The 13169-nt window shown below is 39.0% G+C and overlaps 2 protein-coding genes across 3 annotated transcripts in view; both read right to left on the bottom strand.

Annotated features, from left to right (window-relative positions):
• arhgef2a (Rho guanine nucleotide exchange factor (GEF) 2a) overlaps positions 1 to 1767 on the bottom strand; it is a 60844-nt gene extending 59077 nt beyond the window's left edge. For both annotated transcript variants that reach the window (XM_082185092.1, XM_082185093.1), the window contains exon 1: positions 1532 to 1767. The gene's annotated coding sequence lies outside the window, so the exon portion shown is untranslated. The remainder of the gene's footprint in view (positions 1 to 1531) is intronic.
• Positions 1768 to 2622: 855 nt separating this feature from the next.
• Positions 2623 to 13169, bottom strand: part of LOC309511027 (death-associated protein kinase 2) — a 28939-nt gene continuing 18392 nt past the window's right edge. Inside the window, exons 8-12 of the mRNA XM_082186043.1 lie at positions 8966 to 9118; positions 7507 to 7552; positions 7299 to 7388; positions 6458 to 6544; positions 2623 to 5435 (exon numbers count right to left, since the gene is read on the bottom strand). Of these exons, the coding sequence (XP_082042169.1) occupies positions 5355 to 5435; positions 6458 to 6544; positions 7299 to 7388; positions 7507 to 7552; positions 8966 to 9118 (457 nt within the window). The 3' untranslated portion in view covers positions 2623 to 5354. The remainder of the gene's footprint in view (positions 5436 to 6457; positions 6545 to 7298; positions 7389 to 7506; positions 7553 to 8965; positions 9119 to 13169) is intronic.

The following is a 13169-nucleotide window of genomic DNA, read 5'->3' as shown; positions in this document are numbered from 1 at the left end:
AGTTCAAGAAACTTTAAAAGGTCAAAAGATCAAAAGCACTGACACTTATCAAAGGAAATGACCTTACCTCAAAAAGTTTATTATCAGAAATCAATGCATTCGCAATCAGATCAACTGTTCCAGAGAATCAATGGTAATCAATGAGAATCAGCTCAGGCGCCAGTTGCGTAAATTATGTCAAGACAGTGTTTTAAGATCTACTAGTATGAGCCACTAGAAGTTAGTCAAGGGGCAGTCAGTCTTACTTTTCGGTATCAAATTAGGCCCAAAAAAAATGTATCACTGTTAACTTGTAAGACTAGTCTTAGCAGTTTTTGCAACCAGCCCCTTATCTTTAAGTTAGCAAAATAAAGTGGAACTGCAGTGACTTCCAAGAAAGCATTCCGTTCGTATTTGCAGCATGAAAGAATGAGAGATTCCATGTTTATGATACGCTGACTTCTACGGTACTCCTCCACGTAATGACAACAGCAACTGTGCCAATAACACACTTGAGACTCAGGCCACACACATTCATTGGGTTCGCTGACCTCTGCTCAACGTTTCCCCTTTTCTTATTGCCTTAAATGTCATTTCATTGCCATTTACTGATCCGTCTCCTTTTAAGTTACATTTCTTTACTTTTTTTGAAAAACAACAAAGGAAATAATAATAACACATACATATAATAATGAATAAATGTAAATTAATGAAATGACATCTCAAATAAAAATAATTCTGTTTGTTTATAGGCTATTATAGGCTACTGTAGTGTATGAGCATTAATTTAAGAGCTTGCCTATGCATTTTTTGATTCCATCTAGAAAGTGACCCATGTTTGTCTCTTTTATAAATGCTACACTTTCATCTGCCGCTGTCCCATCTCCAAAGCAAAAAGATCCTGATCCTGCTTAGCTCATCTTTTCTGTGTCAATTTCACCCTTAACCTCTGTCTTCCCAGTTCAATCCTCTTTGCTCATTCTCTCTCCCTCTCTCCATGAAGTCATGTTTTTAAACAGAACTCCATAGGCAAGAAAAGCAGCAGTTCCTCACAAAGGTCTCAGGTAGCACAGGGCCCCTGGAGATTACAGATATAGGGTCAGACACAAAGAGCTTTCTTTCGCACACTCAATTACACATTCTCAACACCCAAATAGAATCTCCTTCTCCAAATCCTTTCTTCACTCTTAACGGCTGTCATTGTTTACAGAAAGAACAGCCGGGTTACGCGCACACATGCACACGCACACGCACACGCACAATTAAGTATTAACAACGTAAGGGATTATTAAACATTTCAGTTCTCTGAACTGATATATAAAAATAACCTGTATAATGCAGGAAATGTACATAACGTTACGTGTCCGCTTATTGATATTTGGTCGATGAAGAAGTAACAATGGGACTTAAAATATTTAACCGGTGTTCTCCTGTTTTTCTTTTCTTTTCCTTTCTTTTTTCTCTTTTCATTGTGATTGTTTTAACTTTACCAGACAGTCAATGAGTGGTCCCACTTTATAAAAACTTTTTGTAGTAACTTTTAATGACTTACCTGTCCGCTGTGATGTTGTTTATATTATATCCTAACGTCTTTTTCAATTTCACCCAGACAGACGCTTCTCGATTTTTACTTCCTCTTCAAAAACCTTTAAAATCCTCTTGGTGTGTTAATTTCATCTAAGCACCGTAGACCAAATGGTTTTCAATCATGACATTCCCGGACAAAACTCCGGTAAAGTACATCATCATCTACATCCCCTCTTTCGCCGGGAATTCCTGTGCTGAGTATGTGTGCTCGCTCCCGCGGCCTCTGACCAGCGCAGTCGCCACGCCCACATCCATGACGACATCACAGGTCCAGGTGTGCTGCAGTTGGACTGTATTTATGGCCATATAATTTAGAAAACACATTCCAAATGTGTGTGTGTGTGTGTGTGTGTGTGTGTGTGTGTGTGTGTGTGTGTGTGTGTGTGTGTGTGTGTGTGTGTGTGTGTGTGTGTGTGTGTGTGTGTGTTTGAGAGAGTGAAGTGAAATTAGTCAGACGTGTGCAGACGTGATCATGGGATTAATAAAGACTATTTATCTAATAATTTGGTCAGTAATTGAGCACAGATTATGTCAGGGTTCCTACTTCCTACACTGTTTGACTAGTTTTCATGACTTTTCCAGTCATGTGTTATTCGCTGGATAAGGATTTTTAAGATTGTACTTACTATGAGAACTTTCTTGATTTTTAGAGATGAGCAAAACTAGAAAATGTCCATGACTTTTTATTATTGTTTTTTTTATATATATATATTTTAAATTTTTGTTAATTTGTTTACTGAGCAGTTTCTTATAGCAGTTGTAATATATATTCCCATTAATTTATTATTATTAATATTGTTAGTTTCTTAATTTTAGTGAAAAAAAAGATTTATTCACTTTACAATTATATATTCACTATAGATTCATTTCTATTACATCTTAATTACTATTATTATAGGTGCATTATTTATTTTTGTTAATGTTTTGTCAATTTATTAATAGACTTTCCAGCCCTGCAAATCACACTTTTGAAATTCCTCGATATTTCCTGGCTTTCCATGATGGTGGAAACCCTGATCTGTGCATGTGCTGAAACAAAATTGATCAGACATTAAATTAAAGGACAAACTGCTTTTAATTTACGCAAAGCAGAATCAAAACAAACCAGGACATACATTTAAACTAACAAATTGTATAGGAAAAAACGCATGCACCAAATTACTCAATGACATTTTCTATATAGCTAAGACAATAGTATCAAATTATATAAAAAACCTAAACACACACCAAATCATTATACATTTGCAAATACACAAGCAAATGAGACACACAAATACTGCATAAGAAGATCTGACACATAGAGAAAATCACACTCACTAATCTGACATGCTCCATTAAAAAAAACATAAATAAACATAATAAAAAACAAAAACAGTGGTCTGTTGACATATTTGATTCATTAAACTGTGTTGTTACATATTAAAGGAATTACAACCCTCAGGCAAATGTTACATAACAGAAGACAGTAACATTCTTGCAAGTCAGGTATAGTTTACAAAATATATCATGACAGTAATATATAATATTAATTTGTGCGATATTCACATTACAAGTTCTATAGGCAAGAGTGTAAGAGGGCAAAATGTTGTAGCTAAGTTTGGATAATGGAAGACTTCTTAAACTGAACAGTTATTTTTAAACCTACAAGGAAGACCATGTTTCCTTTAAAAAAGACTAATATATATATATATATATATATATATATATATATAAAATAAAAAAATTAAATTGATATAGTTTCTTGAGACTGACAGTAAAGGCAACAATTAGTGTCTAGAATAATTCAAGCAGCGTTTCATAAAGCTCAACACTGCATGGCGCCATTCAAGTACATTTAAAGTGGCTCTTCACAAGAAATCTCTGTTGAACACACTCAAAGTTGTAAAATTGTTAACTGCTTTACACGTCAAACATTTATAACAGCTGTATATATCTGTTCATGCCATAAATGAATATTTGCTCAGAGATGACCGTACTGAAGATGCCTAGTATATATTAAACTCGTCAGACAAGCCAGCACTCGCACAATATTTCAACTACAATTCAGCCATGTGGAGAAAAAAGGCAGCTTGCTGAATCCTCATCAATATAGGGAATACGGTTTGGTCTCTGGTAGTCTAATTCAGGACAGTAGAACATGTATTGGTCTAGAATAGATCGTGTTTTCGAGAAGATATGTAAGTTAAGGCACTCAGCCCAAAAAGTCCTCTCTTATAATTTGGTTTGCTTGTTTTTCTTTGAGTACAGTAAACTATGACCCCGTTTACACCTGGTTTTAAGATCCGTCTCAGTTGATTCAATCACATGTGGTCAGTAGCCCTACTAAATAGGGTGCAAATGATCGGTTCACTCACTCAAACCACATTCAGAGGTAGTCAGAAACACATGTGACCATGTTGCATTTGTAGTGTAAACGTTATAAGGATCGTCTACTCGCCTGTCTGCCATCCACTGTGCTTAAACAAGGGTTTAAAATTCAAAAGAATTTTTTTTTGTGTGTGGAAAAACTGCATACTTATGCACAAGAAAGTAACTTATATGCCTTATATATCATTATTAGTTAGTTGATATGAATTCTAGTTAGCTTAAAGTCCAAGTAATCATCATCATTTTTGTGCTTAAAAAAAAAAAATTGTGCTTTATCAAAACGCAGTAACACACTGACATAGTAAGTGATGTACATAGTCATGAGTCCTTTCTTTTGAACACCTAGTAAGTTGCTAAAGGAATGTTAATACCAGGTATAAACGGGGCTTTGACTTTGCTATTGTTTTTAAGCAAATCTGATGTTGAAATGCAATGTTATAATATATATATATATATATATATATATACTGTACACACACACACACACACACACACACTACCGTTCAAAAGTTTGGGACCGGTACGATTTTTTTTATGTCTCTTATGCTCACCAAGACTGTAAAAACACAAAATACAATTAGGAAATATTATTACAGTTTAATAATACTTTTCTATTTTAAAACGTTTTGTATAATAAATGTTATTTATTCCTATGATGAATCTTCAGCATCATTACTCCAGTCTTCAATGTCACATGATGCTTCAGAAATAATTCTTATATGGTGATTTGATGCTCAAGAAACATTTCTTATGATCAATGTTGAAAACCGTTGTGCTTCTTAAAATTTTTTGAGGAAACGTGCCACATTTTTTTTTTTTAGGATTCATTGATGAACAAAAAGTTCAAAACAACAGCATTTATTTGAAATAGATATTTTGAAACAATATATAACTCTTTACTCTCACTTTTTGATAAATTTACTGCATCTTTGCTGAATAAAACTATTAATTAAAAAAAGACCCCAAAACCTTTGAACGGTAGGATATATAGCTTAACAACATAAATGGTCCCTATAGTAACTTTGCAATCCCACTGAAATAACCCAAAAAAACAAACAAAAAAAAAGTGTTGTAGGAACCTCCTTCAAGACACCTGACCCTCCTGTCAACAGCACTTCAGGTAAAAGAATCACACTCAGTCTGTCAGAGGTAGAACTCTATGAACATGCTTGCATATTAGTATAGAAAACCACAATGGCCCCATCCTTCTTTCAGATGACGTCAACCACTGTAACAGGATATATAGCTGGTGGTTGGGCAATCGCATGCACTGAGGTTCAAGGCCTTTGGATGAAAGAAGAGAAGAGATTGTGGCCTCTGTTTCCCCCTCTTGGCACTACAAAGTACTGCAGGTTGAATGAGCGCTGCCGCCCCGAAACAGGGAGATGCTTGTGGTTTATGACTCCCTCTACCAGCGAGATTTATGAATTGCTACTAAGACGTCTGCGTAAGAGAGAGGCAGGTTTTGTGCCTGTATCCTCCTGATCGCTCTCGCAGTCTCTCTGATTGGAAAACACCAGGAAAATGAAGCATTGAATTATTTACAAGAATTAAGCACATCTGCCCTGTATTTCTCATTAAAATCTTTGCAAAAGATAATTGGCATTTAAAGGTGCAGGATGTAAGAATGACATAGGAAAACACGAAACTGCAGTCCAAATTCAAAATATCTGAAACCGTTGTTTCGCCCGCCCCCTCCTCCTCAGACTCGACGCTCACGCGGGTTGCCAGTTTGAGGAAACGCAACAGGAGCGAGCGCAATTGACGACGAAAATCGAGGAGGCTGCAAGTTAATGAGTTGATTTATCCGCGTTTTAATATGCTCTCGTTCATATAGATTTTTAGATGGATACCGAGGCTTTTTAGGTTGTGTGGAATCTGCAATCTCTGACCAGTTTGTTTGCTCGTTTCCAAGGCTGTGATACGCTGTGTTTCCTGCCAACTGGCATCCCGGGGTGTCGAAATACTATTGGGTGAACCGGCAGTCGGCGAGATCACACAGACCAAAACAAAACCCGACTGACAACACGGAACGTGTAAAATAATAAGTAAACGAACTGTACCTTTTCAGAGAAACGAGTATGTGAACTTAGCATGTTTCCTAAATATCTGCAAACATATTATGGTATTTTTATGCTTTAGTAGAGTAAAAAAGTTACATACAGCACCTTTAAAATTGTATTTATACTATACATCGTGTTAGTGTTTATTGTAATGTCTTTAATTCAGATTTAAAATATTGAATAAATACATAAAATGTATACTGTGAAACTGCTTTGAAACAGTTTCTATTGTAATTTGTTTAATTAAATAATAAAAATAAAGGTGACTTGATGTGAGATTTGGTGGCTTGCTGTGCTTAACTGTTCTTAAAAATAATGTCACCACACAAATAAAACAACAACTCAAGTACAAAATCGGGTTTTATTTTATTTACCTGCTTGATTATTTGACTAAACTTAAATTTTAAATAAATTTAAGTATGTTTGGGGGAAATATGAACCTGTTTTCATGAGACTCTTACCAGTTCTTGTTGCTCTGGACCGCGGGCCTTACACAGTAACTGCAGTCGACAAAACCGATTACAGGCCGAAACCATGTTAAAGGACATCTACAGAGTGAGATGAGAAAATCAACAAGATTTACATAGTTAATAAATATTACAGTGTATTTCCACAAAATATCTGTCACAATCCAGACAGAAAAAAAACAACAAAAAGGCATCATGATAGGAAAAACAGTGACTCAGTGTTTCTACTGAACAGCAGGTGTCTCTCTTTACGCATTGGACTGTTAGGTCAGAGAAGACATTTAGTCAGCTAAGGTAGTGTTAGCAACCACTTCAGACATTTAAAGGAACTGTTCTTTTTACAGTCATGGTGGTTTTTTTAGAGCTTAAAAGCCCCTAGTTGTGAAACAACTGTTGTTACATGAATTCCTTTGCAAATTATTTTATGTATGATTTATGGAAATAAAACCCCAGCACGTGTTTGGAAAAACATGATGCTGAATCAATATCAGATTTTTGGGTGTACTATCCCTTTAAGAGAAATGCTACCATTGACATCACAATGAATAAAAAGAGTGTGCATCATCAAGACTCACATTATGTAAAAACATGGGTGCTAATTAAATGTAAAATCACTGAATTCAGAAATAAAAAGGCTGATACTAGATGTTTATCAATAGTACAGGAGGGACAAAGATTGACTGAGGGAGACAGAAAGACAAAGCATGTAGACACACAGGTAGTGACAAAAGTTGGTCTGTGGTTGACAACAGTCTACACACTCCAGCCAATAGCGAGTTTCTCTGACCATGCTTACAAAACCCCCAGCAGGGCTGTTTAACAAACTAACACCAACCTTCCATTTCCTCCTCGCATTGAACTTCTTAAAGTTTTTCATGTTGATGGAGGAGCGGTTCCTCTTGGCTATTTGAGTTCTATTGAGAGGCTAAAAGAGAAATGGATGTGGAAAAAGGTTACTGAAATAATCCTTATGAGAATGTAAAATGATACATAAGTATGCCATAAAATATAAAAGAGGAAAGGGGAAAGTTTATGCATCTCACCTTAATCCAGGGATGAATGAGGCACTCGTCTGCTGTCATTCGTTCACTAAATACAAATGCACAGAAGTAAAATAAAGATATTGTACACATAAAACTTATTTATTAGACAAAAGTTAGTTTAGACAGTTAAAGATTCAAAAAACAACTTGAAATCTCAGATAGATATACAGACAGACAGATAGATAGATAGATAGATAGAGACAAAGACAGATAGATAGAGACAAAGACAGACAGACAGATAGATAGATAGATAGATAGATAGATGGATAGAGACAAAGACAGATAGATAGATAGATAGATAGATAGATAGATAGATAGATAGATAGATAGATAGATAGATAGATAGATAGATAGATAGACAGATAGATAGAGACAAAGACAGATAGATAGAGACAAAGACAGACAGATAGATAGATAGATAGATAGATAGATAGATAGATAGATAGATAGATAGATAGATAGATAGATAGAGACAAAGACAGACAGATAGAAAGATAGATAGATAGATAGAGACAAAGACAGATAGATAGAGACAAAGACAGACAGATAGATAGATAGATAGATAGATAGATAGATAGATAGAGACAAAGACAGATAGATAGAGACAAAGACAGACAGATAGATAGATAGATAGATAGATAGATAGATAGATAGATAGATAGATAGATAGATAGATAGATAGATAGATAGATAGATAGATAGATAGATGGATAGAGACAAAGACAGATAGATAGATAGATAGATAGATAGATAGATAGAGACAAAGACAGATAGATAAAGACAGACAGACAGATAGATAGATAGATAGATAGATAGATAGATAGATGGATAGAGACAAAGACAGACAGATAGATAGATAGATAGATAGATAGATAGATAGAGAGAGACAAAGACAGATAGATAGAGACAAAGACAGACAGATAGATAGATAGATAGATAGAGACAAAGACAGATAGATAGAGACAAAGACAGACAGATAGATAGATAGATAGATAGATAGATAGATAGATAGATAGATAGATAGATGGATAGAGACAAAGACAGACAGATAGATAGATAGATAGATAGATAGATAGATAGATAGATAGATAGATAGATAGAGACAAAGACAGATAGATAGAGACAAAGACAGACAGATAGATAGATAGATAGATAGATAGATAGATGGATAGAGACAAAGACAGATAGATAGATAGATAGATAGATAGATATATCTATAGATAGATAGATAGATAGATAGATAGAGACAAAGACAGATAGATAGAGACAAAGATAGATAGATAGATAGATAGATAGATAGATAGATAGATAGATAGATAGATAGATAGATAGATAGATAGATAGATAGATAGATAGATAGATAGATAAATAGATAGATAGATAGATAGATAGATAGATAGATAGATAGATAGATAGTCCCAGTGATTCAAATAGAATGACTGCTATAACAACTCGTTACCTCTGGTCTTTAACTAGTAGTTTCAGGATGAAGTCTTTGGCCATGTTGCTGGTTTGGCTGAAGTGGTGAGGCTCAAACTCATAGTTCATTGCCACAATGTTCCTCAGCGTCTCTTCATCAGTGTCCCCTTGGAATGGTGACAGGCCACTCAAACTGATGGCATAAATAAACATGAATAAGAAATTTTTTAACATGGGGGCAATTGTTTGTTTGCCTAGAGATCCTAGAGAAAACCAGACCATTCTCAGTAGTAACTGAGTTATGGTCTGGCAAAGCTTCATTAATAACTCATTTCCAAAGGGGCGTCACCAACGGACGTCGCTCAAATGCCTCTGGGCACAATTGGATAGACCTAAAACCAATCAGAGCGATCGTCATCGTGTAAAGCCATATGCTGCGTCCCAATTCGCCTAAGTTACACTACGCCTTTTGTACTCTTTTTGTGAAGAAAAGGTATTTACTTTTGAATGTGTAGCAAAAAACTACGCAAGCTTTGGGACATACTACTTCGTCATCTTTATCGGATGGATCTGTCGCGTGCATCCTGTCACGTAAACTGCCCTGTCAATCATCTTGTCACAGTTAAAATCCTCTATTAAATCTAATTTCATTTCCTACCGTTTCGGAGAGAAATGTAGTAGCACGTTCATCTGCCAGTGGGTCTTTCATGGAGACTGTCCTCTTGTTTGCAATTTTAATATAATAATGCATTTAAAAGTTGCTGCGCTTCACCAACGGACGTCGCTCAAATGCCGCTCAAATGGGCGCAATTGGATAGACCTAAAACCAATCAGAGCGACTGTCATCGTGTAAAGCCCGCCCCAACGTTTCTGATTGGTGCCGCGATTTCGAGGGATTAGAAATGGGCTTGAATGGGCTCTTTGCCAGACTACTTGCAGAGCAAATCTAAATTTGCCGGAAGTTGTCTGGGCTTTCCCAGGCTAAGGGAGAGAGTAAACTCTGTAGATATAATACCTTCATAAAAATGCATTATGAATTTTGTTTGACCATTTCAACGGCTATTTGTTGGCTTAAGGAAGTGACATCTTTGTTCCTTGGTCGTTTCTGGTTAGTTGTCGAGGTCATTCAAAACATTGGCGGAGAAGCCGTATTAACATTAAGTGGCATGGCATCTTACGCACAGAAGCCATTGGCACCTACCGCTGTGCTTAGTGGCACATCCGGATGTCATTAGCATGTGCCAGTGAATAGTGGCATGTGCCACTAAAACTTGTGACACGAGCCGACGGACCGCGTCATGTACCACTGACATTGTTGCGGAACATGTCGCTGTATGTTGTGCCACATCTAATAGCCTAGTGACATCCCGCTGTATGCAGGAGCATTATGTAAATGGTGTAACATATACGCACTTAGCGCAGATTGACATTAAACTAGATGTACCGCATCGCGGTACAAAATATGACCGCCGCTCAGGCCTGCACTGGCTTGCCACAAAAATAAATGACGTGGAGTAATTTGGCTGTATTGCGTGTTTATGTATATACCTAAAAAAAGTAATAGTATGTGCATGTCTGTCTGTGTGTGTGTGTGTGTGTGTGTGTGTGTGTGTGTGTGTGTGTGTGTGTGTGTGTGTGTGTATGTGTGTGTGTTTGTGTATGTGTGTGTCTGTGTGTGTGTGTGTGTGTGTGTGTGTGTCTGTGCGTGTATGTATGTGTGCGTACATGTGTGCGCGTGTGTGTTTGTGTGTGTGTGTCTGTGCATGTGGATTTGTATGTGTGTGTATGGGTGTGTGTCTGTGCGTGTGGATGTCAGTGTGTGTGCATGCTTGCGTTTGTTTGTATTCCTGCATGTGTGTGTGTGACAGTATCATCCTAAACCAGCAACCTTTCGCTCAACAGCACCATCTACAGGCCGATGAGTGTACAGTCACTAAATGTGCACATAAATGAATTTATTTTATACCCCCCCATGGATGAAATTCTACAAAACTTAGCAGAGGATACCCCCAGAGGATGTCAAGTTAATCATACACATTAAATATGGTGCAGTTCTGAACATCTCCACTGCAGATAGGGGCGATTAAAGCAGAATAATATTGCATTTTCATTTTTTATGGGAGGGGCGCAAATCACAAATGAGTGATTATGGGCTAGGTTGATGTGGGCCCTTAAGAGCAACATACCATAAAAATTTCTTCATCCTCGGTGCCACGGTTCAGGTAGTTATTTAGGAAAAACTGCATTTTTTGGGGTTTGGGGGGGCCCAGCGCGGGGAGGGGGAGGGCTTGGAATGGCCCCCGGGGACCAAACGAAATTTTTCCGTAGAAGTCTAGTGGGGCTACATGCCCACCAAATTTCATGTTCCCCGGTGTTTCGGTGTCCCTGGTATCGTTGACGAAAAATTTACGGGGGCCCCAGCGCAGGGGGGGGAAGTGGCCCCCGGGGACCAAACGAAATTTTTCCGTAAAAGTCTAGTAGACCAACATACCATAAAAATGTCTTCATCCTCGGTGCCACGGTTCAGGTAATTATTTAGGAAAAACTGCATTTTTTTGGGTTTGGGGGGGCCCAGCGCGGAGGGGGAGTGGCCCCTAGGGACCAAACGAAATTTTTCCGTAGAAGTGTAGTGGGGCTACATGCCCACCAAATTTCATGTTCCCCGGTGCTTCGGTGTCCCTGGTATCGTTGACGAAAAATTTACGGGGGCCCCAGCGCGGGGGGGGGAAGTGGCCCCCGGGGACCAAACGAAATTTTTCCGTAAAAGTCTAGTAGACCAACATACCATAAAAATTTCTTCATCCTCGGTGCCACGGTTCAGGTAGTTATTTAGGAAAAACTGAATTTTTTTGGTTTTGGGGGGGCCCAGCGCGGGGGGGGGGAGTGGCCCCCGGGGACCAAACGAAATTTTTCCGTAGAAGTCTAGTGGGGCTACATGCCCACCAAATTTCATGTTCCCCGGTGCTTCGGTGTCCCTGGTATCGTTGACGAAAAATTTACGGGGGCCCCAGCGCGGGGGGGGAAGTGGCCTCCGGGGACCAAACGAAATTTTTCCGTAAAAGTCTAGAATACCAACATACCATAAACATTTCTTCATCCTCGGTGCCACGGTTCAGGTAGTTATTTAGAAAAAACTGCATTTTTTTGGGTTTGGGGGGGCCTAGCGCGGGGGGGGAGTGGCCCCCGGGGACCAAACGAAATTTTTCCTTAGAAGTCTAGTGGGGCTACATGCCCACCAAATTTCATGTTCCCCGGTGTTTCGGTGTCCCTGGTATGGTTGACGAAAAATTTACGGGGGCCCCAGCGCGGGGGGGGGAAGTGGCCCCCGGGGACCAAATGAAATTTTTCCGTAAAAGTCTAGTAGACCAACATACCACAAAAATGTCTTCATCCTCGGTGCCACGGTTCAGGTAGTTATCTAGGAAAAACTGCATTTTTTTGGGTTTGGGGGGGCCCAGCGCGGGGGGGGGAGTGGCCCCCGGGGACCAAACGAAATTTTTCCTTAGAAGTCTAGTGGGGCTACATGCCCACCAAATTTCATGTTCCCCGGTATTTCGGTGTCCCTGGTATCGTTGACGAAAAATTTAAGGGGGCCCCAGCGCGGGGGGGGAAGTGGCCCCCGGGGACCAAACGAAATTTTTCCTTAGAAGTCTAGTGGGGCTACATGCCCACCAAATTTCATGTTCCCCGGTGTTTCGGTGTCCCTGGTATGGTTGACGAAAAATTTACGGGGGCCCCAGCGCGGGGGGGGGGAAGTGGCCCCCGGGGACCAAATGAAATTTTTCCGTAAAAGTCTAGTAGACCAACATACCACAAAAATTTCTTCATCCTCGGTGCCACGGTTCAGGTAGTTATTTAGGAAAAACTGCATTTTTTGGGGTTTGGGGGGGCCCAGCGCGGGGGGGGAGTGGCCCCCGGGGACCAAACGAAATTTTTCCTTAGAAGTCTAGTGGGGCTACATGCCCACCAAATTTCATGTTCCCCGGTGTTTCGGTGTCCCTGGTATCGTTGACGAAAAATTTACGGGGGCCCCAGCGCGGGGGGGGAAGTGGCCCCCGCGGACCAAACGAAATTTTTCCGTAAAAGTCTAGTAGACCAACATACCACAAACATTTCTTCATCCTCGGTGCCACGGTTCAGGTAGTTATTTAGGAAAAACTGCATTTTTTTGGGTTTGGGGGGGCCCAGCGCGGGGGGGGAGTGGGCCCCGGGGACCAAACGAAATTTTTCCTTAGAAGTCTAGT

Source organism: Leuciscus leuciscus (assembly GCF_965113295.1).
Source record: "Leuciscus leuciscus genome assembly, chromosome: 12".
NCBI classification, from domain to species: domain Eukaryota; kingdom Metazoa; phylum Chordata; class Actinopteri; order Cypriniformes; family Leuciscidae; genus Leuciscus; species Leuciscus leuciscus.
Note: the sequence above shows the minus strand (reverse complement) of the source record. Positions and strands in the feature narration are given on the sequence as shown.